The sequence below is a fragment of the Phascolarctos cinereus genome, unplaced genomic scaffold, assembly GCF_003287225.1.
Source record: "Phascolarctos cinereus isolate Bilbo 61053 unplaced genomic scaffold, phaCin_HiC Scaffold_726;HRSCAF=1367, whole genome shotgun sequence".
NCBI classification, from domain to species: Eukaryota; Metazoa; Chordata; class Mammalia; order Diprotodontia; family Phascolarctidae; genus Phascolarctos; species Phascolarctos cinereus.
In genome coordinates this window covers 304,143,726-304,171,673 of record NW_027556098.1, presented here as the reverse complement: position 1 = coordinate 304,171,673, position 27,948 = coordinate 304,143,726, and the positions used below count along the sequence as shown (strand labels likewise).

General features: G+C 42.5%; 1 protein-coding gene across 1 annotated transcript in view; it reads right to left on the bottom strand.

Moving 5' to 3' along the window:
* Positions 1-1,275: 1,275 nt before the first annotated feature.
* Positions 1,276-27,948, bottom strand: part of SIK2 (salt inducible kinase 2) — a 165,581-nt gene continuing 138,908 nt past the window's right edge. The window contains exons 9-15 of the mRNA XM_020989792.2: positions 22,878-23,042; positions 15,977-16,205; positions 15,320-15,604; positions 15,003-15,166; positions 9,048-9,158; positions 8,397-8,488; positions 1,276-7,673 (exon numbers count right to left, since the gene is read on the bottom strand). Of these exons, the coding sequence (XP_020845451.1) occupies positions 7,058-7,673; positions 8,397-8,488; positions 9,048-9,158; positions 15,003-15,166; positions 15,320-15,604; positions 15,977-16,205; positions 22,878-23,042 (1,662 nt within the window). The 3' untranslated portion in view covers positions 1,276-7,057. The remainder of the gene's footprint in view (positions 7,674-8,396; positions 8,489-9,047; positions 9,159-15,002; positions 15,167-15,319; positions 15,605-15,976; positions 16,206-22,877; positions 23,043-27,948) is intronic.

Here is a 27,948-nt window from a genome sequence, read left to right as displayed (position 1 = left end):
AATAATTTTTCCAGATATCAGGAGATATTAGAAGGAGAATGGGGACAGCAGAAGTGGTAAACATGAAAACAGCAAATGTGAGATGACAAATTGTAGTCACCTAAAATGGGTCATGACTAGAAGAGAAGCTGTCAGTAAAAATTCCATTTGCAAACAAAATGGAATTCTCAGATTGTGCATTTGCACTGTAGAATTTTTTGGCTTGGGTGGGCAAGTTCTGTGAAATCAGAACGGTTGAGGGGCTGCTTAAAGTCTCAGCAAATTTATTTTGCCTCTGGTGTTTTTGGCTGCAACTAGAGTTTAAAAATGGCATAGAATTTAATGTGCCATAGAAGCACGATTAAAACATCCTGTTGCTATGCTGGGGGTGGCTAGGTACAAATGCAAATGTTTGATTTACTGATTCCCTTGTCTACCTGATTTCTAGTCAAAAGGGTATTAATAGGCTGACTGGGGAAGAAGGAGTGTGGCCAAGATCTAACTCTCTTCTCTCCCCAGGAATCTGTAGGTTCTACTACCTACACGTATCCAATGAGTCAGCCATTAGCGATGTGGCAAGTTCATTCATCCAGAAACATTTGAGTGAGTGTCCATGACATGTAAAGCACCATGCTAGGTTAAAAAAGTCTCAGTACTGTGTACCACGAGTACTGTCTAGCAAGAAAATTGGCCCTCAGAATGGGACCACTTCATTGGTCACTGTCAGTGGCTCCCCCAGAATATGGATATATCTGAATTTGACAGCCAGTCACATGACCCCAGGATCACCGGGGGCTAGTCAGTAGTTTATTTTATCCATACTGTCATATAAATTTACTGGAGTCCAGTATCTGTGTGGGTGAGGGTTGCTTTATAACCCACTGTTGGCTTTAGTCTCTTCTCTAGTGAAAGGATTTCTTTAGATTCCAATCTTGATGGTGGAGTGACTGCCCCACCTTGGTATCCAGATTCCAGTCAAGGCTCTGTACAGTGGAGCTGAGGCAGGGGCCTTGGGGGTGGGGCAGCACTGCGTATGCTGTGGTTAGCAGTCTGCTTTAAAGGGTAACACATGCGAGGTATTATTTACCCTGTTGACGTCAATGAGAGCACATTATCCACTCTCCTTTGCTGCCTGAAATAAGCCCTGGAGCTCATAAACCTACCCCTCCCCCCCCCACACATTTACAATGCCATGTAGGGTCTTCACAGCAAAGGAGTTAAGCCAGTGGAACAGATACCAATTAGTCCGTGGGCCTTGGAGTGTCAGGCCCCTTTAAATGCAGCTCACTCGCGTGCTAATAAAAACACTGTTGCCTTTATTTTCTGTTAATTCAACAGGGATTACACATAAAAACATTTTCCTTGCAGGAAACAACCCTATTAAATTACCTTTTGGTACAAAGATCACTGCGTTTTCAACAATTTCCTAACACTGAGTGGTGACGGGGATACATTTTGATTTTTTCACATTACAGTTGTGATTTGCTTTCAAGATACCCCAAATCATCAAACTCACCAAAAAACCAAAAAGCCTAAAATAAAAAATTCATGATTAGACAGAATTTTATCAAAATTAACTCTTTCACAGACCAGCCTAAAGAATAATCACCCTCAGAAATAAAAGCAGTTTCTCCTTTTCTGCAAGGAGAAACATAATTGTTTTTATTTCAGTATAAAAAGAGAAGGCTGCATCTAATTCTTGCTATCTTCTTCCTTTTCCACCATGTGACTTCATATTTTGCCAATAATTGTGTATTACCACCACTAGAACTGCCTTAGTCTAGGTAAAAACTCATTCAGTTTAGATATGGTCTAAACCATATCTAGATATTAGACTATTTAGATACAGTCAGTGGCAAACTAGTTGATTGACTTTGCCAACTTAATACTGCTTATGTTTGGGATCATTTTCTGGATGATATCATGTATTCCTACTTGTTTTGAAATATCATCCTCCTTTTCCCCTGAAAGAATTTCAAATTTTGTCCAATCAAAGCAAATTTTTTTTTTATCTCTAAAAAGGTCTCATCAGTAGTGGGGAGGGTCTGAAACCTTTGATAGCTGGTTTAAAATTCCTGTTAAAAATCTCTGAAGCTATGATAGAAAAACTCTAAAAACAGTCAAGTTTCAGGTATTCCCATTCTCTTAGGAGAAAATGTAGCAAAACAGGAATACATGATGGTGTAGAGGAGGGTAGAATCATGGTACCTACAACTAGGAGGGGTTTAGAAGGGTTTGGTCCATCGCTCTGACTTCAGACAAGATCACATATGCCAAAGCAGGGAATCTTTTTTTTTTTTTGTTGAGGCAATTAGGGTTAAGTGACTTGCCCAGGGTTGCACAGCTAGTAAGTGTCATGTGTCTGAGGCCAAATTTGAACTCAGGTCCTCCTGACTCTAAGGCTAGAGCTTTATCCACTGTGCCACCTAGCTGCCCCTCAAAGCAGAGAATCTTAATGATGTAATATATGAATCAACCCTTAAAGTCTTGCTAGATGCTCATTCATCAGAGATGATCATCTGTTTAACACCATTGAACATTTCAGAAGAGAAGGATAATAATCTGCCTCTGAATTAGTCTGCTGAAATCAGATTGGCAAGTCCCCAAAGTAGAGAGGGAGCAATAAATTCTGTAGACAGCATTATTCCATCCTAACATTTCCCTATCTTTGCCATTTAAGTGAGAAGCAGAAAACAAGAAAGGTCAAAATTGGGAACTAAGCCTTCCAAATCGTACCAGGCTTGTAAGACCAATATTGGTAAATTACATCAGTGTTGCTTTTTAAAAGATAATGACTCATTAGGTTTGGAATGCAAGTTATTCAGAGCATGAACTTATTTTAAATAGTGAGCTAAAGTAGAATGGTCTGATATTGACTTCTGAGCGGCAAGCAAAACAGAAAGCATTAGGAGCCTAAAACGTGGGTGGTTTGATTGTGACAGTCTTATGACGTCTAAGGGCAATAGCATCAGGGAAATGAAATTTTCCATAATCCTACACCTACCTGGGGGATCTTTCAATGAGCTTGTACCTAAAAGAGTTTAACCAATTGCAGCAGGAGTAAACTGGAAGTTGCTGGGTATAATCTACCACTCCCCCTACCCCAAATTCTAGTAATACAAATATTTTTCCTTTAAAGGTTTAGGGGTGAGCTGCATTTTGGTGCCCCCCCCCCAAATCTTAGGATCCTAAGGTAATTAGCAGCAGCACAAACGGTGGTACAAAGGTAATACTTCGAGTATAGGTTCTGAGCAACCATAAAAGAGGGTTACTGCCTCATCCCAAATGGTGATTTCTGTTGAGGTCATTATTACTATAACTAATGGGTCTATATATACTACTTCTCACCAATACTCAGTAGGTTGTTCAAAATCAGCTGGGCTGTGCTCTTTCTCAACTGATTTTATGAAGGGAGTTACCCACCTCTCCTTAATCATGAAGCTAAAATGGAAACATAAGGGGGAAAGGTCCATGTTTTAATTGTAGCCTTGGGCCCTCCCAGTTCCCCCAAACAATATTTTGGAGCATCCCCATCTCCAACCCTCCCCTGATTCTGTCAGTTTCCAAGGGGAAAATGGTACACAAACAGACTGGTATCAAATTCTCTCCTCCCTCATCCCCGTCAAGTTGGGAGTAAGGTATGAGGCAGAGGTCCAGGGTGAAAAACAGTCTATGCTAGGATGGGCTCAGTCCCTGAGTCATGTCTCTCCTTGGTGGTGGTCCAAGTGTTTTCTGTCTCTTGGATAATGGAGGGCTACCAAGGCAGACACCCATTTTGTCCTTTGTCCATCATCCCCTTATGTCATAAATGGTGGGAAAATAATGCTTGAAAGGAGGGGAGAGAGCTGGTGCTGAGACTGGGCCTGCTGGTGTGCAGCTTAGCCACCACTGATTTAAAAGTAGAAGATCCGTCCTCTATTTTTTAGAAATACACTACTTCACAGGGTCCAGCATATCAGTTGCATGTAAATACTAAAGATAAATGCACCGAACTGGAACTCACAGTAGTGGTGCCATTTTTCCCAAAGCAAAAGACTAATCCCCATGATCTAAAAGAAAAGAAAAATAAAAGAATGTACCACACACATATTGCACTTTCCTCCATGTGAAATTTTTACCCCATGTACAGCTCACCAAAGTTTCTTCAGAGGCATCCCTTATTACAAGATAACGAAGCTAATAATTACTATACAGTAGTGTACACTCTGCTAATGTTAAACAGATGCAAACAGAAGCAGCTATTTCAAAGTAGCATCAATATACAGTGGTACTATGTCCTTTTAGTGTTATTTTAGTATTTGTTTAAAGAAAACTATATGGAGTTTACAGGTCACTGGTTAAGGAACACAGCAAATGACTAACCAGTAGGAAGAATCTTCTCTGCTTATCAGCTGAAACATCAGTAAATACAGCCTGTTAAGAGGAATTTATTGATTTCTCCTTGAAACCCATTGGTATTTGGTCTACAAAGACCAGCTAGGTAGGAGAGGTTTCATTTCCTCACCAGCTGAATCCTTATGATGCCAAGCCTCAGTTATTTGGTAATGAATACTCTCAGGCCCCACATTGTTGGATGCTGCGTGCACTATTTCTCCTCTTTGTCCCTGATGCCTTTTACCTCTGAATAACTTCTCCGCTTCTTTTTTCAATGGATGGACCTTTCTAGTGCCACGAGACCCTGTGGGGATTTCTGGGGGTAGTCAGCTACCCAACTGGCCTCTGGAGAGATTTAGTCAGTTGTCTGAGTGAAAGGGATATGGAGAGAGAACTGAGATGTAAATCTATAACCAACAGAATTCCTATGCTTTTGAAACGGTTCCTATGTTCAAAATGGAAAGTATTTCAATTTCATAAATACCAGGCAACAACACTAGTACATCTTTGAAAGCACATCCATCCTCCTTCAATCTAAACATATCAAGCCATTTTAGGATCAGCAACTGTTTGCAGACTTGAAGCAGTTAGAGATCAATATCGCCTTAGAAAAGAACACAATGAATAAAATAAATGCCTGCCATCTAGCAAATTAGGAAGCAATGTAAGGCAACTGCTGCTATTTATGTCAAAAACACTTTTTTCCCTTCTGGCTTAAGTTCTGTGGAATCTTAAAATACGACAACTGGCAGGGGGTCCTACTCAGAAGCACCTCGGATCACCTTTGCCAATTCTATGCACTATCAATCCTTACGTGTAAAGACCCTGCCTCCCTGCACACATTTTCTAGACGAACGAAGACTAGTTGTTTTCCCTAGGTTATGACTTAAAATTACTGTAATTCCATCCTCTCCACTGGCCCCTTTATCGCATGGAAGCCAACCCAGAAGCATGGGGAACTGGTTAATGCCACTTGTCTTTCTCCACCTGACCCAGAATGTTAAGTACATGATGACAGACAAGTTGGCTCCATTGGGCCAACAACTGTGGGCCTCAGAAACAATGCTGGGAGGGGGAGTGAGCTGGGATGCTTTAAATGGAATCCTCAAGTTTCCATCCTGCTCCCAGTCCCCCAGGGGGACTTTGTGACAAAGAAAAAAGGCATCTCCATGTATTTTCTTACCTGGGACAGTGCAGGACCCCTGGTCTTCGTGCTTTATTGTGCTCATCTGCTCTATCAAGGAGCAGCCACTCTGAGGAGGGATAATTATTCCACATCATTAATACTGAATTTCTAACCCTTGGGGGACACTGTCCAAATGAGTAATCACTAATTCTAGGTATACAGGAGACTTGTAGTCACATCTGCTTTTGACTCATTTTTGATAAATTCTAAGGTCTGAGGTGAGGTTAAGCTCTACTAATGAATGTCAAGTGACTGGCAGATGGTCTGCTATGAAATGGTAACCACATCCAGAGTTCTTTGAATATTGCTGTCATACGTTTAACATTTCAAGCAGATAAGCAAGTCATAACAGCAGAGGACGTGAGCACTCTGTATCCCACATGGTGGGACACCCCCTCTGATGTGACTTTGGATTCAGCGTGGATACGATGGGGTGCTGTTGTCCGTCGAAGAACCAGGGAAGCACAGCGCTGTTCCTGCCTTCACATGGGATGCCGCCGCCACCGCCGCCTTTGCTTGTCCTTAACGCGTGCTAAAACCCGACACCACTGTCCAACATAACAAAGCTTAATAAACCACTAGAGACTATAGTGTAAATTTAAAGTACAGTCATTACTTTTTAAGAGACTGAGGGACCCCTGCTGATCAGCTGCTCAGACTAGAAGTCTTCCCAAGGGACTGTGTGCTAGAAGCCTGCTCTTTCTTCTGCCCAGGGCTGGCCTTCATGATGTTTCAGGTATTTCTCCTTTCTGTCACAGAGATGGTATCTTTGGAGAACAGAGCACTGACTCTGAGAGTCATAGCAATCTTTAGAGCCCAAGCCCAGTGGGCCTGTCCCCTCTCTGCAGGGGTCTGCACCTTCTGAGGAGGTGGGCCACTGTCCACCACAGGGAGGTGAGTTGCCCATCTAAGGGGTTCATCTCTAGCTTCTCCCAACATCAGTGAAATGCTATTATTTATCAGTCAAAGAACAAAGCTTGTCACACTCCACAATTCAATGCCACGATACGACTTTCTTTTAAAATCACCTGTGTACCCACAATCCAGAAGCATTCTTGATTTACCATTTAGCGCCTAACACTTTGTTGCTTTATTTCAGTGAAAAATATATTGCTTTTATTGCCAGGAAATAGGCCATGCCACATCCTTGCTTTCACCAGGTTTCCCTTGATAATTGACTGGTATAACGTGGTATAAAATGAAGGTGTGAATTCCTTCCTAAAAAAAACATTTTCTGAGTCTTCCTCAAGTTTGCTCCATCTGCCCAAAGGGCATGATCTTCAGTCTAACAACTACGTTCAGTACCTGCCTCTGAAGCTCCTGTGGACAAGGCCAGGCTGAACTAACCACCCAGCCTCAGCCAGGCCCTGACAGTTCCAGTGGGGCAACTTGACATTTCTCCACTAGGGGAAATGCAGGAAATAAGCTGTGAATTTCAAGGTTGGAATAAAAACAAAAATTCACACTCTTTTCCTTTGCCCTGCTTGCTTCCTGACATGAACACTGCGTTTGCTGGGGCTAATTCACAAGGACATAGCCACTGGGCTGTGGGTCAACAGCCTCCATCATTTCACAATCAAAGAGTCCAGGCAACTCAGAGAGTGCTAACGGGTCATAGTTGGAGGGGGACTCCCTTGGCCCAGAGCTCCTGGGACAGTCTGGTAATGCTACATTGCTTTGCTGAGCTGGGTCCATGGAATACTGACAGGGGGGAGGATAGTCTGGCTCAGGGGGGGCCGCACCTGATAGCTCATGAGTCTGATAAGAGAACGGTAAGGGTGGGGGGGCTGCTGGCGGTTGTGGCGGCTGCTGCTGCAGCTGTGATGACAGGGGAGGTGGGGAGCTGGGGCCCTGGGAGGAGGGCAAGGGCTGGAGCTGCAGTTTACGGTATTGGCTGAGGAACGGGTCATATTGCATTTGCTCTGAGGAAGGCTCTAGCACTGGGCTTAGCGACTGGGCCAGGCTGAACTGGGGTGACTGGGGTGCCTGTGGCGGAGGACTGGAGAGCTGCTCCTGGTGGGGAAGCGGCAGCTGCTGGTTTGGCCTTGGGTAGGAATTCTCTGCTATCTGCATCTGGTTAAAGTACGCCTGCAGCTGGGACTGCTTCTGGAGGAAGAGTCGCTTCTGATGCAGCCTGAATCAGGGAGAGGAAAAGGAATAAATACCTCAAGGGATTCTGTCTTTGATGAAAATGAAGACCCAGCCCAAACTCCCCAACCTCCTTCACTTCCCAGGAGAAAAGCAGCAATACAACTGTTCCCCCAAGTTTTTCCCTTTGACATAAAGTCAAGCTTTAATTCTCAGCTTCTCAAACTTGGAACTTCATACGGAAAGCCAGAGGCTCCAGCTCATGCAAGGCTAGGACGAGGCTAGGTTTGTGCCCTGGCTGCAAAGTAATAACCACCTGCTGGCAAGACAAAGAAGGACCCAGGGAGGTGGCTACTGCCAGGGTCTGAGCAAGGATGTGTCAAAGTCACCAAACCTAGAGACTGGGGGAATCAGTCCTGACAAAAACGTGCTCCTTAGGACAGCCTACAGAGGAGGCTCTGAGAATGGGGCCTTGAAGGCATGCCTGATGAGCTCCCTTTGGAGCACCTGGCACCCCGTTTGGTTCACGGTGTCCTCTCCAGAAGCTAACCACAACAGACAAAAAGTGGAGAAAAAACCCCAGAGGATTGAGAGGCACAGGTGATGTCTTTTAGTCCTTACCAGGCAAATGCCTCAATTAATGCGCTGCAGAACGAGTAGCCCTCCTGGTTAGAGAGACTCTCTAACCCCCTGGGCCAGCAGAAGGCCTCTGCTCTGCCTGGGAAGAGCTCCTCCAGGCACAGTGATTTGTGTGGCCAAAGGCCCTCACCTGTGCTCCTGCAGCTGCTGTTCCAGGCTCCGTGGAGGGTCCTTACAGTAGAGCTGGCAGGTGTTCTGTGCTTTGGACAGGAGGCTAGGTTTCTGCAACAACATTTGAACAAGGGAACTCAGGAGAAATAAGCTTGCCGGGATATATCAGTGAAGGCTTCTTGGACCTGGAGGATACTCTTGAAGAAGAATTAGAGTATCTTGGTAGGATACAAGACTAATATTTCACTGTTAAGTCACTGACAAGAAGGCAGCAGAGCCTTCCAGGTAAAGATGGAACAGAATCAGAACTGATGGCCATTTTCAGTTTTGACCCTTTTCATTCTTTAGTTACTCACTTCTATAATTTGTAGAACTACAACAAGGATTTAACTGGGTTTGAAAAATAAGTTATTTACCTTTTCAGATTAGGGTCAGTTGGGGAACACAGATGGCCAGGCTGCCCCTGCCCAATCAGTACCTCAAGGACATTTATTTTCCTGGAGTTTGATGACAGATCTCGGCCCAGGGCATGGGCCTAATTACATTCCCAGAAGCCACAAAGAGTACATGACGATAAGAACGCAGCAGCTCTAAATAGCCACCACCCAGAGCAAATGTTTGTTTTGCTCACTGACGGATTCTGGCAGAGAAAGAAGGGGAAGGATCCCACCTGGAGTCTATGCTGCAGGTACTGGGTCTCCAGGCTTTGCCGTCTGGACAGTTGTGGATGCACAGTGTTAGGGAAAACAGAGGCATTGTCCTGGGGCTGAGGGGCTTCCTCCTGACGAGGGCAAGAAGAGAAAGAAAAACAACTTGAAGTTCCCTACAAGGCTCTCAGTTTCAGTAACCTTAAGGACTACCATGAAGAATCTCAACTCTCCATAATGTGGCATCACGTTTCTTTTCTGCTAGGCAATGGGGGGATCACCCCCTTTGCGGCATATTCACAGAAAAGAGGGAAATCTGTCCAATCAGATGGAGACTACAAGTTACTCCGAAGGTGCTAGACTGCACTGTTGTGTCACAGGTGACTCTCCTGGACCTGGCGCCATGGTTCTTGTGCTCCAGGTACTTCTGCCTCAGTATTCTCATACGTCAGTCCTTGGACAGACCTGTGATTTCACCAATGGGGGCAGTTCCTCCTCCAATGGTGCAGAGTGCTCCTGGATCCATGGTTTCTCATCCTGTGGGCTCTTGTCTGTGTCTTTCCCTAAACTGTCCAGTGGTGTCCAGGTAGCATGGGGTGAGGGGAGGTGGGGAAAAGCCTTCCGCGAAGGCTCCTAAAGTTCCTTGGGTACAATGCAGCATGAGGGCTGACTGCCTCCTACTTTTACTAGCCCGACTTCTCTTCTGCTGATATATTTATCTCTTTGATATCTTTTATGCCATCCTTAACACCCAATTCACTACTGGTAACATGCTGAAGTCTGTGCATGCTTTTGTATGGTCTCTCTTCGGCACTCTGGACAAAGCATAGTTTTGATGGAGACTACAGTTCCATATTTACAACCATATAGTGTCATAGAAAAATACTAATGTTAAAAATGGGTTTTTATTTATTTTTATTAAATATTATTTTATTTTTATTTTATTTACTGGGGCAGCTAGGTGGCACAGTGGATACAGTGCCAGGCCTGGAGTCAGGAAGATCTGAGTTCAAATGCCACCTGAGACATTTACTAGCTGTGGGACCCTGGACAAGTCATTTAACCACTTTTGCCTCAGTTTCCTCATCTGTAAAATGAACTAGAGAAGGAAATGGCAAACCACTCTAGTATCCTTACCAAGAAAACCTCAAATGGGGTCATGGAGAGTTGGACATTACTGAAATGACTCAATGACAACAAGCATCATAGAAACAATATTGGTGTTAAAAATGTTGGGGGTTTTTTATTTTTAGGAAAAAGGCTGGGGTTAATGAAAGTGCTGTGGAATTTCCCAAATGTAGTACAGCTCACTCCCTTTTTCCCAATGAATTCTGGGCCCAGCTCATCATAATGCACCTGTAGTGCCTGCCCAAGATCTATGGACTGGTGGACCAGCTCTACAGACTGTAGATCCAATAGCATATCATCCTGTGGACAACAGTATTCTTCATCCACTTGGTTTTTCCTATGTAGATTGCTAAGTTGGAATCTTCTCTACAATCTTTCAGGACCTTAAGCAGTTAGCACAATATCATCTGCAAACACGTTCTTACATCTGAATTCTGCCCTGACATCCTCTATGACTGTAATAAACACCTTCATAGGGCACACAGGGCCCCTCTTTAACGCCTCACTTGATCTTAATAATGAGAGGACTGACTGTCAATGACATCTCTGTTGTGCCCATTAAGGAATCTTGTCTGATGCTAATACGTGCATGGGAAACACCTTATTGGAAGATTCTTGACAAACTGTATCTTGTTCAACCCTATAAAATTTTAAAAATAGTCAACAAAGAATAAAACACAGTGGGATCAGTAGTTCTCAATCCTTTTGGTCTCAGGATACCTTTACATTCTTAAAATTACTGAGGACTCTAAGGGGCCAATGTTTGTGTGGATTATATCTATCATTATTCACTGTATTAAACATTAAAATTTCCTGGTATTATTATGAAGTTTTCACTTCCCAGAGTCCCTGAAAGGGTCCTGGGGTCCCCAGGGATCCCTAGACCACACTTTGAGAAATACTGCTCTACACCTTCTCCCTGACAGAGGTGGTCTGGGGGGGTTACTGAACTCATGCCTTCAATCCAATAAGCGTTATTAAATCTATACTAAGGGATGAGCTTTTGCTAGGCAGTGAGAATGCAAAGACAAAATGAAACAGTCTGTTCTTGGGGAGCTAATATTCTGTGAGGAAAAATAACACACCCATATATGAGGAAATATGACATCTGTGCAAAATAAATGGAGGTAGCCTGGTGCAGGGGAAAGAACACTAGTTTTGGAATCAGAAGACTTGGGTTCAAGTTCTGCCACAGATGCTTACTGCTTGTGTGACTCTGGGCAAGTCCTCAGTTTGCTGGTCAGTAAGAGGAAGGAGTTGGACTCTAACATCCAACTCCGAGGTCACTTCTAGTTCTAGTTCTAGATCTATAATCTCATGATCCTAAAGAGGAGATAATTATATGTGAATACTAGCGGTTAGGGGGCATCAACTGAGCACTGAAAGAAGCTAAAGGTTTGAAGAGGGAGAGGCAAGAAGGGAGCTGGAGGTGAAGGGCTGAGCACCCTTCTGAGGCTATTCCCTCCTCACCCTCCTGAGCCTATTCCCTCCTCTCTTCTAGGATTTCAGGACTTCACTTTCTGATTCTCCTCCTCCTACCAGTCTGACCATTCCTCAGTCTTCTTGGTTGGCTCATGTGCTATATCACTCCCCTTTAACCATGGCTCAATGCCAAGGTTCTATCCTGGGCCCTTTCCAGCATTGGATATACTTTCTACCTACACCATCAACTCCCATGTGTTTAATTACTATGCTCTGTATGCAGATGGCTTAAGACTGATCTATCCAGCCCCGTCCTCTCCCTCGAGGTTGTCCTACATTATCAGAGACTCCTGGACATTTCAAACTGGATGTCTTGCACAAGCCTCATGCTCAACTTGTTGAAACCAGAACTCATTATCTTTTCCTCTGCCAAACTTCCCCAGGACTTTGGAGGGCAGGCCTTTTGGTCACTCAAGTTTTCAAGCCTTGTTGTCATCCTGGACTCATCATTCTCCTATACCCTGTGTTGCCAAATCATGTCAGTGCACCTCCGTATATTTCATATTGATCCCCTTCTCTCTCGACTCATTGAGCCACCATTCAAACTCAAGAACTCATCACCTCTTGCTAGGATTACTGCATTAGCTTCTTAAAAGGTATCTGAGCCTGAGATCTCTCTCCTTCTATAATTCATCCTTTACACAGCAAACAAAGTGATTTTCCTTAAGTCACAGGTCTGACTATGTAATTTCCCTACTCAATAAACTCTAGTGGCTCACTATTGCATCTAAGAAAATATTTAAAGTTTTCTGTTTAGCTTTTAAAGTCTTAAACAATCAGATCCTAAACTATCTTTCCAATTGCACTGTGCATTCCCCTCCTTCCCTAAGTCTACAATCTGGCCCAACTGGCTTGCTCTGTGTTCCTCACACGTGGCACTCCATATTCCACACCTGGGCCTTTGCACTGGTTGTCTTCTACGGCACGAATGCACTCCCCCTCCTCATCGCCACCTCACAGAATCCCTCTCCTCTTCCACAATCCAGCTCAAGTGCCACTTCTACAGGAAGCCTTTCCTAATTCTCCAATTGCTAGTGCCTCTATCTTGTATTTGTTTGTATTCATACTCTTTATATTTGGTAAATATTTATAGATGGAATTGCCTCCTCCATTAAAATGTTGGCTCCTCCAGAGCAGGGTTTGTCTTATTCTTTCTATCTGTAACTCTAGTGTGTAGCACATGGTAGGTACTTCAATGCTTTCTGGTTAACTGGAAGTCAATTGTACATAAATGATCAGTGAACTCATGGGGACTGATAAAATAATGGAGCCAGAGTGTGTAGTGAGAGAAAAGAGCCCCGTACAGAGCTTTGGGAGATACCCACAGTTAGAAGGAGCACAAAGAGAGAGCACTGTCACAAAAATCCAGGGAGGAGAGAGTTGTCAATAGGCTCAGATGTGGTAGAGGCAAAAAAGAGCACAAACTGAGAAAAAAACCAATGAGGTCTGGCCGTTATGGTCACTTTGGGGAGAACAATTTAGCTGAGTGATGAGATCAGAAGTCAGACTGCATGGGGCAGAGAAGTAAGGGAGAAGACAGGAAGTAATGAGAGCAAACAGCTGCCTGTTTTCCAGGAGTTTAACTGAGAAAGGAAGGAGAGAGAGAAGGTCAGAATCTGAGGGCATGGTAGGGTCAAGTCAGAAATTTTAAGGATAGTGAAGACCTGGGCTTGTTTACGTGCATTGTACAAGAAGCCAACAGAAAGGTAGAGATGGAAGCCTGGAGAAAAGAAATGATTTTTGGGACAATGTCGGGGAGGAAATGGGATCAAAGGTATAAGTGGAAAGGTGGCTTCATACACTGGAGGAAAAGCAAGAAAGAACGGGCAGTGACACCAAGACATTCTGAAATGTAGAGGAGAGAAGACAGTGTTCATGGTGATTAAGCAGCCTCTATTTCCTTCGTAAAGAATAAGGTTATGTCCTTTCCTGAAAAGGATAATGGTGGGGATAGTCAAATAGGAAGCTTGAGGACAGAGTATAAGGTGTGACATAGCTGTTCTGGAGAATCTGTTAGAGACAATTAGGGAGAAGTAAAAGATTGCTTTGGTGTAGTGAAGGCCAGTCTGTAGTGGACTCGAGTATGGTTACATGATTTCCTCCAGTTAATGTCAGCAGCATATGAGTAGGAGAAGAGGAGGTCTATGGTAGTTACACAGGGTTTAAGATTGGCAGGGTATTAGCAACAATAAGATAAGCAGGCAAGCAATTCAAGATGGGTAAATTCTAGATTTAAGACTGGGAAAGGAAGCGGAATGTGAAGCCAGATCATGGGTGATGGACTGGGAGGTCACTGAGAGGAAGAAGAGCTAAGAGTCCTGATGAGGGTGAATGACAGGGAGGAAATGATAAAAAGTCATAACTGGATAGGAGAATTTAAAAATTCTTAATCCTGGAAGTAGAACACTTATGGACAATAGTGAGATGAAGGGCGTGATCATCCCTGGTGGGGTTAGGCCAGTCAAGGAGACTAAGGAACTTGGACCTAAAGGAGCTACAAGGGATCATCAACTTGCATGATGAAGACATCTCACATGGTAAGAGGGAATGGGATAGAGAGAAAAGCCAGGTACTGAACTTCATGAGAAGGAAGACAGAAGGACTTGGAGACCAGTAGATGACTTCCATGAGGACATGGCTAGGGTGGTATATGTGGATAGAGTGATCTTCGCTGGAGGTAAGGATGCTGAGAAGCTGCAGGAGAGGTCTGAAAATGGTAATAGGAAGCAAGGCTTACACCTACTCCTCTTGGACCAGAAAACGCAAGGTTATCAAAGAAATTATATCCAACACTGGAAAAGACAGCCAGGAATGCAATATCTTTGGGGGGCAGAGAAGAAAGGGAGGAGGAATCCAGGTCCTTATCAGTGCCAGAGTGGCAAGGACCACCAAAGGAAGAAGTCCAATGTGAGGGGAAGTTTGTTAATGATAGAAAGTTCTAGAAAGCATAATGGAAGGAACAGGAAGAGCTGGATTGGAATCTGGGAGTCCATGAAAGTGGTTATGGAAAGAACAAATGGGAAAAGGTAGACTGCTTACGGAGCTGAGGCTTCATCATCACTGGGGTCGAGAGAATAAAAGTTAAGAATTTAGTGGATAAGACAGGACAAGGATGGTATGGGGATGTAATCCCTTTTGTATGAAAAAGTTATGGCTCCAGAGGTCTTAGCTGTGGAATTTAGTTAGGAATGCTTAGTTCTGTAGGTGGCTTTAGTGATATTAAGCTAACAAGAAGAAGGAGGCTGGATTACCCTTCAGGTGCTAACCTGAAGATTCTGGACAGAAGGAAGAATTGTTTAAAGTATTGTTTCCAGGACTATGGTGTGCTTGGATTTGCACGCATTATTTAAAGGGCCTACAATACCCACCTGTGAGGCACTGCTGACAAGGTCTTGGAGCTGAGGAGCAGCTGATGCTAAGCTAGGTTCTGCCTCCGAGCCCATCTGTTCATATAGCAACTGGACTTTGTTCAGTTCAAGAATGCCTTTGGTTCGAGCCAGGTTCTGAAGATGCTGTCTAAATGCTACAAGCCCTAAAAAGAAGAAAAAAAATAAGAACAAAAAGCCCAGTTGAATACCCAAGGCCTTTTTGTAAATAACTTAACAAATACAATTACAAAGCCCCACTTAGCTCCCATCATTTATAATTGTAAAACTGGTAGAAAAGTAAAGAAAAGAAGAGTTACCTTGTGTGAGAGAGGTATCTGATGCCCTTCGGCCTTCTCTGAAGCTGACCGGGGACCGGTTGTGAGCCTCTCTTTTCTGTGAGCTCAACACCTGCATGGCTGGATTGGCAGGCCGTATGCTTAGGAAAGGAGGTGTCAAGCGATGTGTAGGCTGATTGGCCAACATGATGTCCTTCAGGGATGGGTTGTCCTCTAGGAAGTTCAGATCCCTCTGAGTGGATCCCATGTCAGACTCAGAATCCACACTGCCCAAGGAGGGGTGGTCGTTCACAGAAAAGACTTTTCCTTCAAGAACCAACCAAAAAGGTATAACCAAAACCAGTAAATCTTTCTTTGGGCCAGCTAACTAATCAACCAACAGTTTCATAAACTTCACATTCCTAGGCTAAATCTTCTAGGGATGAAATGAACTATTTTCCCAACCCCTAAACTTGAGAACAAATATAATGGGGACCGGACCAGCAGATGGGAACTCCTTAAGAGGTGCTGATATGCTAAGTTCTAGGATTTTATCTTGTTGCTATCTGGGCTACATAAAAAATGAAACAGACTAAAACTTAGGACTTGATTCTTAGAAAATGTAACCCACAACTCTCAGGTGGTAAAGGTACAATTTAAATAGTGAAGGTCTGACCTGATACCTATCCCAGCATTTACCTGTGGTAGGCACCATGACTAGCTGATTGGTCACTTCGGCCAGTGTGTGACGTCTCTGCCCACAGCGTGTCGACTGGAAAGCATCAAATGTATGGCTGGGGTCTTCCTCAGACTCTCCTTCAGTCTCTATTCCTTCATCAATGGAGGTCTCCATCATATTACTAGGCAGTGACTGGCATCCTTTTCTCATCATTATGGGGGGTACTGGGTCCAGCAGACAACCATTCACCTACAATATCAAGAATGTAAGAGTGAAATTCATCAGCCGCTGCTCTGTTGAAACACTAGATGTTTCTGTAAAAGAAGATGGCACAGTTGTTGTTGTTCAGTCATTTTTCAGTTATGCCTGAGTCTTTGTGATCCCATTTGGGGTTTTCCTGGCAAAGACACTGGAGTGGTTTGCCCTTTCCTTCTCCAGCTCATTTTGTGGATGAGGAAACTGAGGCAAACATAGTTAAGTGACTTACCCAGGGTCACCCAGTTAGTAAGTGTCCCAGGCCAGATGTGAACTCAGGAAGATGAGTCCTTCTGACTCTAGGCCTAGCACTCTATTCACTGTGCCACCTGGCTGCCCTAAGATGGCACAGACTTTGGAGCAAACTGTAAACTGAGTGAAATATGGAATCCTCATTATGGCGTTTCGTTGAAAATTCAGGACCAAAGATTCAGGTGAGACCACTGCTGTGCTATCTCTCCACAGGATAAAGGCCTGCTCCACCACAAACTGGCATCTTCTTTGAGGCTGTTCTTTCTGAGGGTCTGCCTTCTCAGAGGCACTCCATATTGGAATTAACCAGGTTTTTGTTTTTGTTTTTTTGAGAAAAGGGGGAGAAGAAGCGAAGCAGTGGTGAGGAACAAGAATTCATTTGTTGTACTGTTCAGGAGGAACCTGCAATATTCTTCATGGTTTAAAGTCATAAACTACTCTAGAAGGTTCCCAGCACACTTTTGTGCCCACAGTCATACTTCCTGCCCACTGGATTTAGCTTTTATTGGCCCCATGTGCCTGCGGTACATAAGTGTGAACATTCTCCCTGGTGGCTGGAAACACAACAAAGGCCTGGAATAATACTGTAAATGGTCAGTGCCTTCCATTATAGAATAATAAATGATTTACATGCCCCCAGATCCGGGAGAGGTTAATGAATGCCAGAGCACTGAACTCATTCTCTACAGACAACACATGCAATAATCTACATCTCACCTCCAGCAGAGATTAGCTCAGTCCTGCTCAGAGGTGAGAATCTGGCATGGTGGAGCCAAGCCTTTAGAAGCTGTTGCCAAGAAAGCCCACTTACATTTGAAAGCTCTACTGCAGGGTAGATAGAAGCATGCAGAAGGAAGCTGTAGTCTGACTCTCGCCTGGATGGTAAAATCTCCAAGAAAAAGCAAGTCTTTGTCTTGTTACTCAAACCATCCCCCCACTTTGTGTGATCATATATACCCTGAGAACAGCTTCTGAGGAATAGCCAGTCACGGGGGGACTCAGCTCTAAGCAACGCTTTCACCTGGAAGACGGTGTAGAATGACTATTTCCTTTGGAAGCAGGACAGACCCATATGTGAGGTGACGTGGGACCTTCCTGTGCCAGAAACTTCCCTTTGCCTGTAGCCAATCATTGTGGAGGAATTTTAGGCTCTTTATTTGGAGAGGGAGACTTGGGTGACTCAGACCTTTGTTTGCCTGTGCAGAGGTTATGCCACGAAAATAGCTTTGGGGCTGTGCCATCCTTGGGAACAGCATTTTAAATAAAGAGCACTTGGAGAAGAAGTCAAGTGAGGTTTCAAAAGAAGTGCTTCTTCAGGGCCTGCCCAGTCCCTGGCACCCCACAACTCTCACCCTGACAGCCGCTTCTATTCCCAGCCTGGACTTTCCCCAGGCTTCTCCCTTTCTTGGGTGGCTCATGGTCTTTCAGAACCAAGTGGCTGCTTGAGAAGCATCTTGTAACTCCCACTCTGGCTTCTGAGACCTGTTCATACTCTACTGATTCAGTTTTCTGACACTGTCCAGGAACATAACTATTCAATTTACTGAGCCCCCACTTTGTCTGAGGGGCTCCAAGGACACAAAGATGAGGAAGAAAATAAGGTCACAGTGCAAAGACCAGGGAGCGGGGCAAGGACTAAATATGTTGCTGTTTAACAATGTTTAATTTATAACTTCTACCAAAATCTTACTAGTGAGCAGGGACTGATGTGGCTATCACAGTGGATCTGTTACAACCACTTGGACACTCACAAAAATTTGTTACACACTGTTGTGACTCCTGGAGAAAAGCAGCTTCTAATTTTTGCTTCTTGGATGACAGAGACAGGTTTGAACAGGCACTACTATGGCTTGCACACCTCTATCTAACCTCACTTAAATCTAATTTGTGCACAAGTCAAGACATCACCCTCAGGATGTCATTGGTCCTCTTTGAGAATGAAGGATCAGCAACAGATTTGCTGTACTTAAAAGACAGACGTGCATTTAGTAATGAGCTTGGGCTTCCTAAAAGAGCAGACATTCATACTGTCCCTTCTTTCTGGCACTCAGACTCTTGCCCACCTGGCCCTAGGTCATCTTTGGAAGAAGGCAACTTGATGGCACACCAACTGGACCCAGGAAAAGCTTGTGCTCACCAGATTTTCTGAGAAAAGATACTCTCTTATTGCATTAGTTAACTACTGTTTGGATTTTGGGAAATGAGTGTTTTCATGTATGATTAACCCATTTCCTTATAAAATCAGTTTGGTCCACCTGAGGCTATGGTGGAGAGATTAGCCAGAATAAACTCTTGCTCTCATCAGCACGCTTCAGAATCTGCTTTTTGTTGCACCATATCCTTCTCCTTTCAGTAACACCTGTTTAAATGACAAGGTGGTAAGACTGGCAGAAGACATTCTTCAATGCCTTGGGGCTTTGCTCCAGTTTCAGAATGGGCTAAAAAGTGGCAACCAGCCTCTGGTTATAGCTCAGCTGCTTGTGCCACCGGAAGCTTCTTCCCATGCCCCACCCCCACACCGGGCTAATCTCAGCCTGTCTTCAATCTGGTTATAACAATTTCCATTTATACAGAGTTATAAGGCTTACTCCCCCCCGCCCCCGCAAAGAACACTGTGAGGTAAGCAGTGAAAGAATTAGCCCTATTTTACAGATGGAGAAAGTGAGGCTCAAGGATGTTGTAAATGTCAGGGGTGTGATCTGAACCCAGGTTTCCTGACTCCAAGTCTTCCTGTACTCTTTCTTCCCAGTATCTCATGCCATTATGGAGGGAGCAGCATTATGAATTCTAAGTATACTGTCAGAGGCCTGGTTCATGCTCTTCTTTAGTCTTCCCTCCTCTGCCAGACTGGCAAGAGCCACGAGAAGTTACTATGCCTGGCACAGACCATCTTAAAATGGGCAGAGGTAACATCATCACACATTGTAACATTGTAACCAGCAGCAACAATAAAAAGTGCTTGTGTAACTTTGGGAATGAAAGGCATCTTCACTTGGCATCCGGACTGATTATCGATCAGATGAAGCGGAGTATAGTAATGCTTTCCACGGCACTTTGGGATTCCCTTCTTCCCAATACTTTAAAACTTGGGACATTCTGTGGCAAAAATGGCTGGCAGTTTTTGTATAATATCAGCTGTTAGAAATGAAATATTTTGGTCTAGGAAACAATCTCTGCTGCCTCAGGCATGCATTCTGAAATGTAACAAGGGCTGGAGAGATCTCTAACACTTTGAAAGGCATTCATTTTTCCTTCTCCTTGAAGTCAATTCACACTTATAAGAAACTATGTACACAGAAGTCACTTAAGTGTTTAGGGCACAAACAGGACTCACAACAGTCAGTGCCCCTATTGACAAGGGATAAAGCTCCTTGGTCTATCATAAAAAAGAATGCCTGAAAAATAAGAGTTTCCTGCACTAATCAATAGCATCATTTATAGCCAACAAAAATAGTGGAAATAAAAAAGCTACATTGTACCACTGCATTCTGAAACAAATGTCAATGTTGTCTCTGACAATTCATCACCATCCACACATTTTCATGGCCCAATTTCTCCCCTTTTGGCGGGCAGAAGAGGAGTGGTGATTTGCAAAATCTTATTATTGGCCTCTGTGGTCCCCTCAAAATGAAAACAGGAAGGGATTATGAAATATGTAGAAATACTTCTTTGCAGCACTCACCACCTCCGAAACAACAAATACAACCCCAAAATTCATTCTACAAACTCTAAATGAGACAAAGTATCAGTTTTCAGTGTCCGCTTGTAGCTACCTTTACCATGATCCTAAGCTCACTTACTCCCAACTGTCCAGAGTATTTGGACTGATGACCTGAATGTAGGGCAGCAAAGTAGACAGAATACTGAAGCTGGGGTAAGGCGGTTAATACCACCTTTAACACTTAATGGCTAGGCAAACACATGCACAAGTCACTTAATTCTGAGGCTCAGTTTTCTAACCTGTAAAATAGGGATAATAATACCTGTTAAATACTTCCATCCCAGGGGTACTGTGAGCCTTAGTTGAAGTAATGATAAGAACTTTGCAAACACTAAAACCTATATAAAACATCACTTGCAATCTGCCATCACAATAATCATCATGAATATTATCAATGCAGATGGAGGATACTGAAAAAAAGTACCACAATTCCCTAACAGCCTATGCAGTCTATCTAGCATATTTTAGACAGCTGTAAATAATCAAGGTTTGGATGAGAAGGGATCATGGGATTTGGAGCTCAGAGCTGTCTAGTCTAACCCTACTCATTTCACAAATAACAGAACTGAGGCCTGGGGTAGGTGAAATGACTTCTCCAAAGATTTTTTGTTTTGGAGGGGGTTAGGCAACGGGGATAAGTGACTTGCCCAGGGTCAGACAGCTACTAAATGTTATGTGTCTGAGGCCGGATTTAAATTCAGGTCCTCCTGAATCCAGGGCTGATGCTCTATCCACTGTACCACCTAGCTGCCCCCTTCCAAAGTTATACATACAAAATTGGACCAGGATTTGAACTCCGGTCCTTTAATTCCAAATTAAGAGGGCTCTATCTCTCACACTACACAGACTCCTTAAGGTCTATCCTGGCTTCTCTGGGATTGGAACCTGAAAGGTCTCATACCTTTAAAGAAGGTCCCAGGTCTCAATAAGGATCATGGGGAGACGCAGTCCCCTTGAAATTTACTATAAATGTTGGTTACTGAGGACAGAAGTGAAATTAGGGAATATATGATGTTATGAAATGCTTCCTAAAAATACAATGGGTGGAAAATGTTATAACTAAATCCACATCAATCAAGCTGAACACAAAGATGAGCTGTAGTCATATCTGAGTCGTGGAGTCGAAGGACTGGAACAGATGTCGGGGTCATCTATTTCACCTTCTATTCAAATCCCCTTTCTACCATCCCCAACAAATGGCCATCCAACCTCTTCTTAAGCACTGCAAGAAGCAAGGAGTGTGTCACTGGCTGACTCAGCTCACTCTAGTTTTCTAAGGCTCTAACAGTTTCTATGTGTAGTGATTTATAGGTCCCAAAGGAGGCAGTATTAGGGAGAAGAAGCTGAGACGAACAAGCTAACAAAAATATAACAGGCAAAAAATAGACCTAGCTGGTTTGCATAGCAGAATTATACCAGGACTCTCAAATTGTTCTCTCTATATAAAAGCATTAAGGAGCACTCTGAATCTTCCCCCTAGTCATTTCCACTTTGTTCCCTAGTTACAAAAAATTCACACGCTTTAAAATAATTGCTCACTCTAAATAATAATGCAGACAGTGTCCCATTTGTATGTTTGGGGCCTGATGCTCCCACAGGTGAAACTTTAATACCCTACGTTTGTCTTTTCTCAGAGCTTCAAAATAGATGAGTTTTTTTGAGGGGCCTCTTATCTCCCCCTTCCCAATTTATGTCCAGATTTCAAATGTGCAAACAAATGGAATAAGATGGCTTCCAACCAAGTGGGAAAGAAGGTAGTAACAGTTCATGAGTACACTGAACAGCATGCTAAGCAGACAAACAAATCTTCTAAGGGTGAAAGAGTAGGGAAAGAAAAGCCTATCTATCACCCAAAATGGCAGTGTTTGTAGTAGTATCATTATAACCTCTAATTGTTAGCAGTAGCTCAGGGTTACATCTTGTCAAAAACATTGCATTCCTGTTTCACATCCTAGCATCAAACTGTCTGCTCTCCATCTGAAAAGCAATGTCATTTGCACATGTGCAAAAACTCATCTCCTTCGAGTATGACCAACTCATCTATTTAACTAGCAAGAAGACAGTTCCACGGGTTTACAGCCACAAGACAATCAGAGAATAGTGGGAACAATAAAGAAGGCCAGGTATTTAGAAGTATCTTCTGCTTCTCTCTGCCCTCAAAATGCCCCAAAACAAAAAAACCCCACAACTCACTAAAGGACAATGAGAAGGGACATGGATCCTTAAGGAACAGAGGAAAGGCTTTTCAGAGCAAAGTGCTATAGTGGATAGAGCACTGAATGTGGAGTCAGGAAAAGCCGAGTCTGAATCTTGCCTCCAACACTGGCTAGCCATGTGACCATAGGCAAATCACTTAACTTCTCAGCCTCAGTGTCCCTATCTGTAACATGGGGATAATAATACTTGAGTGCCTCCCTCAGGGAGCTATTGTGAAGATAAAATAAGATGTACAGGGTGCTTTGCAAAACTTAAAAGTGCTACAGAAATTTCAGTTATTAGGGCACAGAAGAAAAGTTCCAAAGTAGGAAAATACCTCATTGATTAATGCAGAGGCACATGACTAGTATTTTTCCATGGGTTCTTTTTGTAGTACCCTCCAGTTTGTGCCACTGACAAACTGCCATTGCTGGATGCTGTGAGGAAACCAAATCTCCCATGAATTTGGCTCTGAACTATGCAAGAACACGCTGTACCTTTGGCGTATCAACTGCTTCTTCCTCCATGAATGTGGCGTCGGCCTGGCATCCAGAACTGGGAAAGGAAAAGGCCTCCACATTGGATGTCTGAGGAAGAATGGGGGACCTCATCAGTCTCATGTTCTGGGAACGTATGGTCATTGCAGGACCAACAGTTTGTGCCTACAGAACAAGAAGAATGTATTTTAGTAAAATAAACACAATTTATCACAAACAAAAAAAGTTCAAGAAAAGAATATTCTTTGAGTACAACTAAAAAATAATCAAATGTTGGAATTGTAGGTAGACTGTTCTCCCTCCTATATAATAAGAGGAAAGGTCTAATAGGTATAGCATTAATAAGGTACATATATGTATTCTGAAATGACCTGACACATTAATTGTCCCAATGCTGGACTTTGGTCTCTGATCTTCACTACAGTTCCAAGTTGTGGGACATGATTTTGTTAGGGTGGCAGAGGACATTTTGAGCAGGGCTATGAAAATATCCCAAGTTGTTTTTTATATTTTTATTTTTGTGTGGTAGAAGATAAGATATCTATCTCTGTGGCTATGGATGGAGTCAGCAAAACAAAAAAAGGGGAAGCAGAGGTAGGAAAAAAATATTCATTCACAGACTATTTACTCACCCATGAGACAATGAGATTTATCTCACATATCTCCATTACACCCAGGTAAACAGTGTAACCACCAGGGAAAAATGACCTTGCTTCAGAATGCTCCCAGTGGTTCTGACTGCCTCCTGTCTTCTATGTCTATTCTGCTGGGTATGTTAGGCTAACTGGTATGAGTAATACTTCTTTCAAAACAGGAGGAGGAATTGAAAGGGAGGGGGAGAGGGAAAGGAAAAGAAAGGAATGAAAGAGGACAAGGTAGGAAAGAGAGTGTCTATTCTTTGTGATGTGAATAGGGGTTCCTTAATGCTCCTATGGAACGTGGAATACGCTATTTTAAAGAAGGAACAGGATTATGGGTCTCCTATTATCTGTTTAGGTAAACAGATTGTATGGATACACAGAACAACCTTAGGGGAACATTCATCACACTGGACACTTTAGAACAGCAGAGAAGGATTGTCAGGACAGCCAGAACTTAGGGAAGTATGACTAGTACATTTTCTATTGAGGGAATGAAAGGGAACAAATGATCAGTTTCTAAAAGGATTTATTTCTCCATGAAATGCAAGCTCCTTTTCATGCAATATGGTCACATTAATTATGTGCTGGCTCTATCATCTCACTGGTACTCGACAATTCTTCAAATTAGTACACAATTAGATCTCTCATTAGTATGATGAAGGAAAAATTTTAAATAAAGGCAAACAGTACTGAATTACTGTGAAATTCTGGCCAAAATAGAAACTTCTCCCTAAATTTTATTGGATTTCTTTAATGTAGTCCTTTTATAAAGCAGTAAAAACATCTTTAAAATGGTTTTTCCTATTGCCTGATGGGAGGTACAACCAAAGAACTACCTTGTTTTCACAAACCACCACAAATACGCAGAAGTGTCTACCTACTTGGTAAAGTGTTAGCAATGAAAATCACCAGGTTCCAAAACCTTAAGCCTGGCAGGGAACTAACTCAAAGTTCATCTAGGTTCAACTTTCTCATTTGACAGGTGAAGAATTTAACATAGGCTTTAAATTTCTTTTATTTTTTAAAATGGTATTTTCCCACCAATTATTTGTCAAGATAAGTTTTGGAATTCATTTTCACAAGATTTTGAGTTTTAATTTTTTCCCTTCCCCCCCCTTTCTAAAATGGTAGGCAATTTGATATAGGTTATACATGTGCTATTATATAAAACATATTTCCTTATTAGTCCACAATTGTGAAAGAAACAGATCAAAAGGAAAACAAAATATGAAAAAGAATAAGTGAAAAAAGTATGCTTCCATCTACATTTAGAATTTATCAGTTCTTTATCTGGATACAGCTAGCATTTTCTTTCGTGAGTCCTTTATACTTGTCTTGGATCACTGTGTTGGTGAGAAGAGCTGAGTCATTCATAGCTGATCATCACGCAATGTTGCTGATACTTTGTACAATGTTTTCCTGGTTCTGCACATTTCATTTTGAATCAGTTGGTACAAGTCTTTACAAGTTTTTCTGAAATCTGCCTGTTCATCATTTCTTACTGAACAACAGTATTCCATTACATTCATGTGCTTGTTCAGCCAGTTCTCAGTTGATGGGCATCCCCTCATTTTCTAATATTTTGCCATCATGAAAAGAGCTGCTATAAATATTTTTGCACATGTAAGTCCTTTTCCCTTTTTTATGAGGTCTTTGGGATACAGACCTAGTAGTGGTATTGCTGGGTTAAAGGGTATGCACAGTTTAGTTGCCCTTTGGGCATAGTTCCAAATTGCTCTCTAGAATGACTGGATCAGTTCACAACTCTACCAACAATGCACTAGTATCCCAATTTTCACACATCCTCTCCAACATTTATCATTTTCCTTTTCTGTCATATTAGCCAATCTGATAGGTATGAAGTAATACCACAGAGTTGTTTTAATTTGCATTTCTCTAATCAAAAGTGATTTAAAGCACTTCTTCATATGCCTAAGGATAGCTTTAATTTCTTCATCTGAAAACTGCCTGTTTATATCCTTTGACTATTTGTTAACTGGGGAATGGCTGTGTTCTTATAAATTTGACTCCGTTTTCTACACATCTGAGAAATGAGGAGTTTATCAGAGACACTTGTTGTAAAGATTGTTTCCTAGCTCTCTGCCTTCCTTCTAACCTTGGCTGTATTGGTTTTGTTTGTGTACAAGTTTTTTTAATTTAATACAATAAAAATTACTATTTGTAATGCTCTCCATCTCTCATTTGGTCATGAACCTGTAATGCATTTAACTTCTCCTTTAAGAATCTGGATGCTATACTACTTGATGCATATATATTTAGTATTGGTATTACTTCGTTGTCTATGGTATCTTTTAGCAAGATGTAGTTTCCTTTCTTATCTTATTGGAATTTTAACAAAGTCTAACCAGGGTTTCTAAAGTGAAACAGAGAAAGCTGAGGAGGGAAATGGAACACCACCTCATCCTCAGGAACTCCCATCCTCAATGATGACAGCAGCTTTCATTCATCTGCAAGAAACCATGTGCTGCAAAAATGATGTGAAAATGAAATTGGTTTTGCTTTGTGTGAGATCAAGATTGCTTCTCCTGCTTTTTGGTTTTTTTTTTAAATTTCAGCTGAAGCATAATAAATTCTGCTCTAGCCCCTTACCTTTACTATGTGTGTGTGTGTGTGTGTGTGTGTGTGTTTTGTAAACAACATATTACAGGATTCTGTTTTTTGATCCACTCTGCTATCTGCTTCAGTTTTATGGGAGAGTCCATCCCATTCACATTCACAGTTATGATTACTAACTGTATTTTCCTCCATCCTATTTTTCCTCCTATTTATCCTCTCTCCTTTCACTCTTTCCCTCCTTGATAGTGTTTTGCTTCTGTCTGCCACCTCCCCCAGTCTGTCCTCTCTTCTGTCCCAATCCCCTTAATCTCTAACCTTCCTACTTTCCTGTTGGGTAAGATAGAGAGGGAGATTCAAGGAATGCCCACTGCCCACTCTTCCATCTTTCCCTCCACTGTGACAGGTTTTTTTTGTGCCTCTTCATGTGAAATGACTTACTCCATTCTACCCCTTCCTTCCTCCTCCACCCAGTGTATTCCTCTTCTCATCCTTTAATTATTTTTGTCTGTCATTCCCTCAAATTCACCTTATTCCCATATCCTCTGTCTATGTACATTCTTTCTAGTTGTACTATTAGTGGTTCAATTTTTAAGAATTACAAGTATCATTTTCCCATGTAGGGATGTAAACAGTTAAGCTCTAATGAATCCCTTATGTTTTCTTTTCCCTTTTTTGGCTTCTCCTGGGTCTTGATACTGGAAATCAGATTTTTTTGTTCAACTGTGATCTTCTCTTTTTGAAAGCTTGAAATCCTTCTATTTCATTGAACGACCATTTTTTCCCCCTTGAAGTATTATATTTAATTTTGCCAGCTAGGTGATTCTTGGTTGTAGTCCTAGCTCCTTTGCCTTCCACATAACATGTTCCATGACCTCCAATCCTTTCATGTTACAGCTGCTAAGTCCTGCGCAATCCTGATTGTGGCTCCCCAATATTTGAATTGTTTCTTTCTGGTCACTTGCAGGATTTTTTTCCTTAAACTGATAGTTCTAAAATGTGGCTATAATGTTCCTTGGAGTTTTTGTTTTGGGATCTCTTTCCTGAGGTGATCAGTGGATTCTCTTTTTGCCCTCTGGTTCCAGGATATCAGGGCAATTTTCCTTGATAATTTCTTGAAAGATGCTGTCCAGATCCTCCTTTTGATTATGACTTTCAGGTAGTCCAATGATTCTAACATTGTCTCTCCTGGATCTATTTTCCAGGTCAGTTGATTTTCCAATGAGGTATTTTACATTTTCTTTTATTTTTTCCTTCTTTTGAATTTGTTTGATAGATTCTTGATGTCTCATAGAGTCATTAGCTTCCACTTGCCCAATTCTAACTTTTAAGGAGTTGTTGTCTTCAGTTAGCTTTTATACTTCCTTTTCCATTTGGCCAATTTTAATTTTTAAGCAGCTGTTTTCTTTTTCCAGGCTGTTGACTCTTTTTTCATAATTCTCTTGCATCACTCTCATTTTTTCCCCCAATTTTCCTTCTACCTCTCTATATGAATTTTAAGCTACTTTTGCAGCACTTTTATGAGTTCTTTCTGGGCTTGAGACTATTTCCCATTTTTCTTTGGGATTTTGCCCATAGGTGTTTTGACATTACTGTCCTCTTCTGATTTTGTGTCTTGATCTTCCCTGTCACCATATCTTTCTATGGTCAGATTCCTTTTTTGTTGTTTTTTTGCTCATCTTTTTTGGTCTTTTCCCTTTTTAAAAATTTGAGCTCTGCTCCAGGGGTGGAAGGGGCACTGTCTCAGGCTTCTTATTCTAGGGACTACAGGCCTGGCTGTTTACCTGGTGCTGCACTGATGTTGCCCTGAGGCCCTTGGAGGCCCCTCGTGTCTGGTGCTGTGCTGAGGGGGTGGG